Source organism: Carassius auratus, chromosome 34 (genome assembly GCF_003368295.1).
Source record: "Carassius auratus strain Wakin chromosome 34, ASM336829v1, whole genome shotgun sequence".
Classification (NCBI taxonomy): Eukaryota; Metazoa; Chordata; class Actinopteri; order Cypriniformes; family Cyprinidae; genus Carassius; species Carassius auratus.
In genome coordinates, this window is record NC_039276.1 from 19,311,143 (window position 1) to 19,323,528 (window position 12,386).

Below are 12,386 nucleotides of genomic sequence, written 5' to 3' on the forward strand. Positions count from 1 at the left end.
TCAAGAATTGCAGCCTTTTAATTCACCTTTAAAATGAAGACCTCACACAAAATATCAGACAATCATTTTAATTAATTAATTCACTTAGCTCTTAGAAATCTTATATTTGTAAGTTTTCAAGATTTTCCATAAAACATTAAGGGGGGGGGGGGGGTGAAATGCTATTTCATGCATACGGAGTTTTTTACACTGTTAAAGAGTTGGATTCCCATGCTAAACATGGACAAAGTTTCAAAAATTAAGTTGTACGTTTGAAGGAGTATTTCTGTTCCAAAAATACTCCTTCCGGTTTGTCACAAGTTTCGGAAAGTTTTTTTCGAGTATGGCTCTGTGTGACGTTAGAAGGAGCGGAATTTCCTTATATGGGTCCTGAGGCACTTCTGCCGGAAGAACGCGCGCTCCCGTATAGCACAGCACTGAGAGCAGAGGCATTCACTGATCAGAGAGAGAGCGTCGCGAAATGTCACAAAAGAAGTGTGTTTTTGGTTGCCAGGGCAAGACAACCCTGCACAGATTACCAAAGAAAAACAGCATTAAGGGACCAGTGGATGAAGTTTATTTTTACAGAGCATCAACGGAGTTGTGCGAGTGTTTGTGTTTGTTCCCTGCATTTCGAAAATGCTTGTTTTACAAACAAGGCCCAGTTTGAAAACGGATTTGCACATCGTTTATTTCTTAAGGATAATGCAGTTCCAACGAAAAAGGGTCACGATCGTGTGTTGGAACCGCATGCGGTGAGTAAAACTGCTTAAAATATCTCTGCCTCCTTGTTAGTGCGTCCGCCTCCCATCGGAGACCCGAATTCGAGCCCCGCTCGGAGCGAGCCATTGCTGCTGCTGCTCTCGTTCAGTTTCAGCCTCAGGATCTGATTCTGGATCATAAATTAACGGCTGACTGTTAGCCATGGTTTGTTTTGGATGATGGTTTTGTCCTCGTGATAATGTCACAGCTTCCAAACGCTCTCAATGCAAAAGCCTACTGGCGCTCGTGATTCTTTAGCTCCGCCCACACGTCACGCCTCCAGCCGGTCGTGTTTTTCCGGGAAAAATCGGTACAGACTATCTTTCTCTTATGAATATAATAAAACTAAAGACTTTTTGGAGTTATGAAGGATGCAGTACTACTCTATAGGTACTCAAGATTAACAGGAGATTGAGTGAAAACAAGCATTTCACCCCCCCTTTAAAACAAATTTCAGCAAAACTTGGATTCAGTAACTTAAAGTAATTATCAATTTAAAAGTACTTTCCGTACACTCTGTACCCTGTATTTTCATATCAATTGCATTGTATATTTGAGGAAATTATTAGACCTGAAAATAATAATAATAACACCATAAGCTTCACGTTATTGTCCCATGAGCAGTCAGTATGTTTTTGTACACGTACCACAGACACGGTCCTGGCGAAAGAACGCTTGAGGATGTGCACTGGCTCACTGGTCTGCTGCTTTCCTTTGGATGCGTTACCATCATTAGAGGGCAACCTGGAAAATCATGACCAAACGGGTGTGAGAAAGAAAGAATACACCGGATACACCGAAGGTACAGAACTAAAATTCCCCATGTACCTGTACAGCAGCTGAGGTATCTGTCCAGCATTCACATCAGTACCGTTGTTTGATTTCTTTGAGCTCTTGAACTGAAAGACCACTCTGCAGGAGAGAGTTCACAATCATGATCATGCTGTACTGATCACACAATCACAGTAATGCGCGTGTCTGTACCCGTCATCAGTGGTGATGGTGGCCTGGCCGTGGGAGCCGCAGTCACTGCTGGGTCCAGACACACGAGCCCACGCCACATACCACCAGCCCAGCTGCAGCAGCACGGGCTCATCAAACATCATGGCATACTTCTCCCTGCACACACCAAACAAAGGGTCACAAATAACCACAGCAGTCTTCACAAGCCATTTGTGATCAGCTAGTGTCTTCGTGATTTTTAGTGGATGAACAAAGTCAGATCTCCTCAGACAAGTGTCCTATTAGAGTAACAACAGATGTAGCTCAGCATGATCAAATGTTTAACAACTGCACACACACACACACACACACACACACACACACACACACACACACACACAGTGTCAGCATTCAATTAGTATTTATTTTGGACAGAATATATAGAATCTAAAACTTAAGTCCTAAAAATATAAATATAATAGCAATAAAGATGAAACACTTTAGGTAACACCTATTAGTTGCTTATTAGTATGCATATAACTAGATTACTAGCCATGTATTAGTGCTAATTAAGAACATATTAATGCCTTATTCTACATCCATTATCCTACTCAATACCTAAACCTAACAACTACCTTACTAACTATTAATAAGAATTTATTAAGAGAAATGTCATAGTTAAAAGTTAACAAGTGTTACCTATTCTAAAGTGTTACCGAAAATAACTTAATAAATATCTATTATAGAAACTACTGTATTACACTTGTTTATTAAGTGTTTATTACACATCTCAGAGGCACTATAAATAGTAAATACTATGCAAATATTACAGTTATGAAAACTACAACAAAATATAAATACTACTCCAATATTTATTTTAAAATTGAAATAAAAATAAACTAATAACAATGACAAAAACCATACTGCAAAAATACCAAAATATAAACTAAAATAAAAGCAAATATATATAAATACTTAGGATTATTTTGGATGTATACCAGGTACAGGACATTTTCTCAAGGAAATAAAAACCTCTCAACTTAAGCTGTAAAGTAAACCTGAGAGTCAATAATAATAAAGAAGGTTGAAATTTGCTGATTTGTATACAAACACTTAAAATATACTGTGCTTGTGATATTAAAGTTATAATACTACTTTTAACTTTCAACATAATTATATTACATTTAAATGATGGTTGTCACAAAAACCTGACGGATTTATTTAAATTTAAATAAATAATTTTATATTTAAATATTGAAAAACTGTATAAAAGAAAAAGAAATATTAATGAATATGTTATATGGGGCATATTTAGCAAAATGATCCTCTCTAGAGTTAATTTTTCTGGCTGACTAATGAGTTACCATGTTTTTCTGTGGTAAATAAGACGTTACGTAACACATTTTTACAAGCTATTGTTGTCTTTCCGCTGTTGAAACACTGATTGAGCGATTACACGAAACAGGATACAGATTCAGTAAGTTGTACTCTCTCTTTTAACATACCTTCAGATGTTCATTCATGTTTATTTCATGCTGTAACCGATATTAAAGCGGAGGAGATGATCAGCTCGTGCTACATCTGTCACTCAACATCAAACAGTGCCAAAACGCCATTTCATATTTGAATAGTTATAAAAAGGACAGAATTAGAAATCTCAGACTTTGTTTCATATCAAAAGTAACAAACAACAAAGCTTATTGCAATTTACTGGATGGGATGCGCGCTACAATGCACCCTTCATAATTTGACAGACTAGACTAATTGATTTTTGGGATTTATGATTTGATCTAGTTTCATAAAAATGAGAATTGATTTTTTACCCAGCCCTAATAAATACTACACTATTTGATGAATAACAAACTTGCTGATATTATATATATATATATATATATATATATATGTGTGTGTGTGTGTGTGTGTGTGTGTGTGTGTGTGTGTTTACATGCACATAATTATAGCAGTTATCCTGCACTCAACCAGCACTCTTAAAATAATGAAATGATATTGTTTTGGATGGTATAGATGTGTATAGCCATACCGAGCAGCACAGTCATATGCCAGGACATCAGTCTCGGCCAGCAGGTCTCCATCAGTCTCATGATCTCCTCCATCTGGTCCCAGCTCAAACAGCTGCAGACAAAATCACAGCTCTCAATCCCAACCCAAAAACCATCACGCTCGCGAGGAATCAAGTGGGCTGATACTTAGATAGCACCTGACCTTGATTTTTGCAGTGTACTCCCCTCGGCCACCAAACAGACCCAGACCCCCTAACAAGATGTCAGCATCGGCGCAGAAGCGGATGGCCTCCACCGAGTGGGCGGAGTAACCCCAGCCTCCTCCGTGACCTAGAGAAAACATTGAGCAAAAAACAACACATCAATCGAATGCAACCTGACTAAACATTTGACCGCAATTAGCAAACTTTTATTGTGGAGGTTGGCGGGTGGCTCTATTTTCGATCGTAATGGATGCTCCAGGTGCTTACTGACTCACGTAGCTTTTGAATATCAGTTCACATACTGGATATATCGCTCATGTTGCTGGAAGTTGTCAAGCTGCTATATGTGAATGTGCCTGAACAGTCTAAAATTGATTTTGGTGATGTAACAGCTGTACTCACTCTCAAAGCGGTTGACCACGCTGTAGTCCTCTTTAGAGTAGACCTTCATCACAGCCTGAGTCTCTTCCTCAGCACTGGCCACGCCCATCTTCAGCTCCTGCATCGCAGCCAGTGTGTCCAGACACCCTGCACACACACACACATCCAAACACAACAGCCCAAGACTAATGAGAGCTCCACGCACAAATGTTCATTTAAGGGTTAGAAGTATAATAAAGTTTCAATCATCCAATAATATCCTTTTTGTAAAGCAAAGATCTTGGTCAAAATAAACTTCACGTCAGTGCCACAAAAAAAATCTAAAATACTTTTTGCTGCTCATTATAATTAAAATAATTAAAAACGTATTATAATAATCAGAATAATTAAATATAATTATAATAATTTAAAATAATGTATTTATTCATTATAATAATTAAACACACTATGTTAATTTCCGCCACTCATTTGTAATGCTTATACACTTGGATCCATCTGAACAATCTGCAGAGCTCACAGTCAGGAAGAGTAATGGTCTGAAGAAAGAGAATGGCATCTACGCTAATATTAGTCTGTTTCTCTCTTATTCCGAGGTCACCGTAGCCACCAGATCCAGTCTGTCTCCAGATCAGAGAGTCACTGAGTATACTTTCACCATGACTGGATGAGCAAGGTTTCTGAATAGTTAACAGGTGTGGCTGACGTGTAAACATAGTTTATCACATGCTCAAGTGTATTCATTTCTCGTTAAGCTACAAAACTGAGAAAGAGCTGTTTTTGCTGCTTTTTTATTAGTTTTAAGAGAAGTCGTTCTGATGATTTCCCAGTAAAATGATCTCTTATTCTCAAAAGATAAAGGAAAATCTGATTTGACAGACACAAAGCTCAAAGACTGTCCTCTTTCTTAGACAATGCCAGTCAACCAGCTCCATTTCCTCTCTGTACAGCTAGCAAGCTTTGAATGTTCTGCCATCACGTGACTTGGTTTTGAGAGTGCTGTGACCTGCACATTAAACAGCAGTAAAGCTGAGGTAGTGAGTGGCAGTGTCATGCTGTTGTCGTACCCAGGATGTGCAGCGCTCCGTGGGAGCGGGTGGTGGTGGTGTGGGAGCCCGAGGGCAGGGCCAGCTCAGGACTCAGGATGCTGCAGAGGGCCTGGATGTCCGAGGCAGAGGGCACATGGGCGTCTGCTATCACCGCGTTATAGCAGCACATCTCACGTGTGGAAGGAAGAAACCTGGAACAACATGTCATTCATCAGTCAATATAAGACACTAATTATGATTTATAGCAGATGTCAAAGCTCTGAGAAACTCTGTAGAGTGTTTTTTTTTTAGGTGACTTAATCGTAATGGCATTCCGGCTGACTGAGGATGAGCCTCACCTCCAGATGACATCATAAACGGGGTCCAAACAGAGGCCGAAACCCTGGAGATCCTCCTGCTCTGAGTCATTGAAGGTGCGGCAGCTCCCGTCCAGCTTGTTGATCAGCAGACATCTGAAGGGAGGAGGCTCAGATACCGATGTAGGAACCAAACCTAGAGAGAGCAGAATGGGAGGAAACGGTTTAACAGCAAAGACAATGCATAGGGCCTTCTAAACCAGTGAGTCTAACAAGAGAGCGTACCGATGATGTGCTTGCTGGCGAAAATCTCGGAGGTGGCCAGGATGTGGGAGTTGATTAGCGCCTCGTCGATTCTGAGGAAGGTTTGATCACTGCTGGCCCCGATCCATGTGGCTTTTCGACCATACTTGGCGCCGATGTTGGGCATCGGAGAGGGCTTGGCGTTCCAGTAGGGCATGTCTAGGATGGGCCGTCCTAACTGCCCTTTCTGTTGAGACAACATGAGATATATTTTCAGGTTCTTAAGCAGCATGGCCAATAATGGATGGATATATATGAACTTTATTGATCAGAGAACAAGTTCTGCTTTAAGTGGAAACAGCTAACTTACAGAGAAACTCCCGAAGGTAAAGACCTGTCCATCCGTGAGAAGCACTGCAGTGTGGTTACTGCCTGCCGTCACCTGAGTACAGGGGCCGGCCAGAGCTTGCACCAGAGTGGGAGACCCCCTGTGTGTTTGGATTAAAACAAGATAAAAATAATCAGAGGAGCCATGGGTTATTTTTTACATTTTATTTTACAGATTTTATTTATTTTGTTAAATTTGCAATTAATCTTAATTTTAGAACAATTCATTATATATATATATATATATATATATATATATATATATATATATATATATATATATATATATATATATATATATATATATATATATAGAGAGAGAGAGAGAGAGAGAGAGAGAGAGAATGGAAAATAAATCATAAAAATAAACAAAAAAATAACTAAACGTTCAAATCAAACAATCATTAAAAATGAATGAATGAATAATCATTTATAATAAATATAAAATAAAATACATAACTGTATGAATACATAAAATAAATGTAACTACAACAAATAAATACAATAAATAAATTAAATTAAAATTAAATAATAAAAAACAATTAAACTATTAACAAAGTAATATTAAATATGTATTAAATATTATATTAATAATTAAATATGCTAAAAAAATAAGCAATTAAAAAAATTTATTTTTAAAAATAGTTAAAATAATTACATAATATATACAGTCATATATAAAAACAAAACAATTAACAATTAAAATGAATCATTAAAATAAATGACAATACTACATGATTTAAACTACATATTTAGAATAAATCTTAAATAAAAATATTTACAATAAATAATTATATTAATAAAATCCAGAAATACATAAAATATACAATTAATTACTTAAATACTAAAAATTATGCAATTAAAATATATTAAACCCCTCATTAAACCTTCATTACCTAGAATTAACATCTCCGTGTCCAAGTTGCCCATGCTGTCCATAACCGAAGGTGTAAACATCTCCGTTCTCCATCAACACCACTGCCAAAAAAACAGGTTTACCATTACAAATGGACACATGTCTTCAATTCATTCTTGTCATATCAAAAAACAGGAAAATCAAATATCGACCCAAAGTAATGATGGGGAACATGAACAATGGCTTCCTGTCACATTATCAAGGTCAGATGTGATCTTGACTCACCGGAGTGGTGGAAACCACAGCTGACCTGCACGGCTCGCAGCTCACAGTCGAAGCGTACGGCCCCCGGAGGATATGTAGTGATCTTACTGGCATCTTTGTCCCCGCGTTCACTGCTGCCATCTGTAACAGAACAGAGCGTGAGTCTGGGCGGACGGACGGACGGATGGAGGGTGAAGGGCAGACGAGGACAACGAGAGATGGAGAGATGGAGCCAGTGAAGCCAGTGAAGCCGGGGCTGTTAACGTCCAGGGAAGAGAAATGATCTGCTCCCTCAGAGGAAAGGAGAAAAACAGAGGAGGAATGAGATATTGGCATGCGAGGCAGAACAGAACAAAGCAGAGAAGATAAACTGAGTGGGAAGTTGTGATTGTATACAACCTTGAACACTCTCGATCAAGGGTTAATAAAAGAGATTAGGCATTGATCCGTGGCACCAATCCAATGAGGGAACAGAGCAAAAGTGGGCAGATTAAAATAGAGTAGATCAGAGCTGTCACTTTTCATTCGAAAATCGCACCAACCAAAAAAAGTTTCGAAAACGAAAATAGGGAATCGTTTTTAACCAAATATGTACACTATTGAGTTTAAAAGAATAAAAAAAGTTAAATATATAAATGTAGCAAAACTCACAAACAAGCAGAAAAAGAAGACAGCTAGACAGAAAATACCCAGCAATTTTACGCGCCTATAGTTTCACCGTTTCAATCGCTGCATCTAGTGTTTCGCAAAGAAAATGGAGGACAACGGCAATAAGCCTGTGCAACACGAGAGACGAGTGATAACCCCGAATAACTTGAGGAGTTCGATATGGAAGCACGTCGGGCTTCGGACTGAAAATCTAAATATGAAGAAGGACAAGGTGGTATGCAAACTGTGCGATCGTGAGTTCCCATATCACAGCAGCAATACCCCTGTGAGTGGCCATATACAGCTTCATCATCCAGATGAATATAAAGACCTAGAGCGGGAAGAGCCACCTGTTAAACAACTAAAACTGACTAACTAACGGACGAACTAGGGCTGTCACAGTATACCAGTATGGACAGTAATTGTGATTGGGTAAAAAATTAAATACTGATATCTTGTTAATTCTACACACATTATTTATATTATTGAATTTATTTAAATGTATACTATATTAATAATCATTAATGCACTGGCCAAATATTCAGATTCAGCATGGCTCTGATTTCAATGTTTCTAAAAATAACTACAAGGCACACTGTTCTATTTATATTGGCCATGCACTAGGATTTATTTTAAGCCCTTGTGAAAACAAAACTTGACACAAAATGATAACAGATTGAGATGCGTTTTGCTATTTTAAGCAGAGACACCACATTAGGCCACATATTTCCCTAAAACAGTTAACACAGTATGACAAGTCTCTAGTCCCACTCCAGTTGAGAAAAAAAGAGCCGTGATTTATTTTATAGTGATATTTTTTAACAGACAGTAGGATCTTATTGTTTAACATAGGATAAATCCAAGGATAGATCCCACTTCTGACAGACCTATCCTTTTGGGGGAAGTCGTGGCTTTTGGGGGAAGTCGAAAGGTTGTGAGTTCGAGTCCCGGGCCGGCAGGAATTGTGGGTGGGGGGAGTGCATGTACAGTTCTCTCTCCACCTTCAATACCACGACTTAGGAGCCCTTGAGCAAGGCATCGAACCCCCAACTGCTCCCCGGGCACCGCAGCATAAATGGCTGCCCACTGCTCCGGGTGTGTGTTCACAGTGTGTGTGTGTGTGTTCACTGCTCTGTGTGTGTGCACTTCGGATGGGTTAAATGCAGAGCACAAATTCTGAGTATGGGACACCATACTTGGCTGAATGTCACGTCACTTTACTTTCAACAAAGCAATGAACACAGCATACAACATATGGCCAATTGACTATCATGTTAGAACAGAAAAGAGGTCGTTCTTCATTCTTTCACCAGAGAGACAGAGGAAGAGATGCAGACAGAGAGAAGGGTAACTGTGTCCAGAGAAAGCTGGAAGAGGCGGTAAAGTAGAGTTTGTTGAAGGAAGGGAGAGAGAGGGGCATCATGGGGTTCCAGGTGGTACCTTTGAGTTTCTCCCGCATTAGCTTAAAGGCCTGAAGGGGTCTTAGTCTGGCTAGCACCTGCTCACGCATAAAATGGGGACCAGGGAAAACAAGGGGGCCTATGGGGGGGAAAGAGAAACTTTCACATGCATGGGGCAAAGGATCTCACAAATGGATAATAAATAGGGATGCAGCGATACCATTTATTTATTTTTTTTTCAGAACTGATCCAATCCCAAAGATTAGAGTTAAAGGGTTACACCACCCTAAAATGAATATTTTGTCATTAATCACTTACCCCCATGTCGTTCCAAACCCGTAAAAGCTTTGTCATCCTCAGAACACAATTTAAGATATTTCGGATGAAATCCAGAACCATTCTGACTGCCAAGTAAATTACAGCGTCAAGGTCCAGAAAAGGTATGAAAGACATCATCAGAATACTCCATCAGATGTGCAATCTGGCTTATACGAAGCAACAGGAACACTTTTTGTAAGCGAAGAAAACAAAAGTAACAACTTCATTCAATAATTCCTTTGTCGACGGTCTCCTCTGTGTCTCTCCATATCACAGTATACTGCGTATGCTCTTCTGTGTCAGCTGCGCCACAACGGGAAGTCATGGCCTAATGGTTAGAGAGTCGGACTCCCAATCGAAGGGTCGTGAGTTCTAGTCCCGGGCCGGCAGGAATTGTGGGTGGGGGGAGTGCATGTACAGTTCTCTCTCCACCTTCAATACCACGACTTAGGTGCCCTTGAGCAAGGCATCGAACCCCCAACTGCTCCCTGGGCGCCGCAGCATAAATGGCTGCCCACTGCTCCGGGTGTGTGTTCACAGTGTGTGTGTGTGTGTGTGTGTGTTCACTGCTCTGTGTGAGTGCACTTCGGATGGGTTAAATGCAGAGCATGAATTCTGAGTATGGGTCACTTGGTATGACCCATACTTGACATTCAGCCAAGTATGGGTCATACTTGGCTGAATGTCACTTCACTCACAAGGATGTGCTGTTTTCTTTCAGATAAAAGCTAAACACACATAGAAACAGCGCATCCTGTGGCGCAGCAGACACAGAAGAGCATACGCAGCATACGGTGATAAGGAGAGACACAGAGACTGCTGACAAAGGAATTGTTGAATAAAGTGAATATTTTTGTTTTCTTCGCTTACAAAAAGTATTGTCGTCGCTTCATAACATTACGGTTCAATCACTGATGTCAGATGGAGTATTCTGATGATGTCTTTCATACTTTTCTGGACTTTGACACTACTTGGCAGTCAATGGGGCAGTCTCAAGCCTCCAGGTTTTCATCTAAAATATCTTAAATTGTGTTCTGAAGACGAATTAAGCTTTTACAGGTTTGGAACGACATGGGGGTAAGTGATTAATGACAAAATTTTCATTTTCATATTCCTTTAATGTGAACTTGAGACCACTTTATTTACCTGTACCAAACATTCAACTATGGAACAGCTTCAGAAGACTTGGAATATAGTGCACAAAAAAAACTTTCTTTATAATGTTTTTGGGCCTTTCATGGGGCTTAACAATACCACACAATCCAGCCAAGTTTGGCTGTATCGGATCGGTGCATCCCTAAAAATAAAACATGGTATATAACACATGGTATAATATGAGAACACAAGCAAGAAGGGAACATCCACAAGCAACCCACTCCCAGAGGAAAAAAGCACATGTGAGGTAGAAGGGAATGCCGACAGTCTGGATGATCAGTCCACTTTGGAGTATTATTAAACCCAGAGGAACATTTCATGAGAAATGTATAATGTGCTCATAATCAAGTATGTATATGACAGAGTGAACTGGAGAATGGATTATGGATATTTTTACCAGAGACTTCTAATAAGGTGATGAGGAATCTGAGTGATGATGTAAGTAATCCATCAAATCATCATTTGCAATTAAATTCAATATCAATCAGTTTACTAAAACAGTTTTATGGAAATGCTGCAGTGCCCTTTTTGCTACTGAAGTTGCTAAATTCATCTCAAATATTGTAAAGATCCACATATCGGACAGCTCTGGCTTTACATAGTAAAGCTGCATCATAGTGGAGTAGTATGTTTGTGCGGCACACGTGTGAGGTGTCTGGGTTTATCGTGGGGTCCGGTCATGTACTGCTCATACCTCGGCCCTCTTCCAGCCGGTGCCGGCGGTTGATGCGCTGTCTCTTCTCCTCCTGCCGAATCTGGGTGTGCTCCTCTATATTGACGCCTGGGGGAGGAGGGACAGGCACAGCTAAAATAACAGAGGTCCAGCACAGACGGGGCCAAAGGAGGAGACAAATGAGAAACAACACAGGCGGGTGAATGATGAGCATGAGACGCAACACAAGACAGTGAGAGACAAGAGCAGAGAGATGATCTAAACAAAACACTAACACAGTGCTGCTTCACTAGGCCAATATACAGAGACGACACTGATCTGCATTAGGACTGCGCAGAATAACTATAGCCACATGAACTAACTGTCCCTAAGCTGGATATCATATGCATGCAGACAGTATGGTTGAACATGACATGAACGTGGTCCGCTGACAGGAAAGCGATGTGATTTGATGGCTATGGAACTGTAGTGAATGTGATGGATGACACTTCAATACCTAACAGCAGGTCGAGCGGTATCATTTCCTTCACAGCATCAAAGATTCCTCTCTGTCTGGCCTCCTGACCATCCAGCTCTCTGGCACAAGCCTTACAGCAGCCACATGACGAACATCCCGACTCACCAGAGCCGCAGCCACAAATCCTGCAGAGGACAGACACAAAGAAACCCATGAGGGCTAGCACTGAGGCAATGGACTGCAGTAGTGCATCGTTTAATCCATATACAGAATCATAAACATCAGAAGTAGAAAGTAACTAATTACAGCAACTCCCATTACAATAAAAAGTACATTTTGCAATATTTTTCTACTT

The 12,386-nt window shown here is 40.0% G+C and overlaps 1 protein-coding gene across 14 annotated transcripts in view; it reads right to left on the minus strand.

Annotated features, from left to right (window-relative positions):
* Window positions 1–12,386, minus strand: part of LOC113053452 (E3 ubiquitin-protein ligase MYCBP2-like) — an 85,351-nt gene that overhangs the window by 45,800 nt on the left and 27,165 nt on the right. For 10 of the 14 annotated variants that reach the window (XM_026218493.1, XM_026218491.1, XM_026218489.1 and 7 more), the window contains exons 16-30: window positions 12,071–12,216; window positions 11,596–11,706; window positions 9,469–9,567; window positions 7,402–7,521; window positions 7,157–7,238; window positions 6,244–6,361; window positions 5,916–6,120; window positions 5,673–5,826; window positions 5,353–5,525; window positions 4,310–4,435; window positions 3,907–4,034; window positions 3,725–3,816; window positions 1,726–1,860; window positions 1,570–1,653; window positions 1,389–1,485 (exon numbers count right to left, since the gene is read on the minus strand). In XM_026218493.1, the coding sequence (XP_026074278.1) occupies window positions 1,389–1,485; window positions 1,570–1,653; window positions 1,726–1,860; window positions 3,725–3,816; window positions 3,907–4,034; window positions 4,310–4,435; window positions 5,353–5,525; window positions 5,673–5,826; window positions 5,916–6,120; window positions 6,244–6,361; window positions 7,157–7,238; window positions 7,402–7,521; window positions 9,469–9,567; window positions 11,596–11,706; window positions 12,071–12,216 (1,870 nt within the window). The remainder of the gene's footprint in view (window positions 1–1,388; window positions 1,486–1,569; window positions 1,654–1,725; window positions 1,861–3,724; window positions 3,817–3,906; window positions 4,035–4,309; window positions 4,436–5,352; window positions 5,526–5,672; window positions 5,827–5,915; window positions 6,121–6,243; window positions 6,362–7,156; window positions 7,239–7,401; window positions 7,522–9,468; window positions 9,568–11,595; window positions 11,707–12,070; window positions 12,217–12,386) is intronic. The other 4 variants (XM_026218481.1, XM_026218494.1, XM_026218485.1 and 1 more) reach the window with 3 other exon arrangements.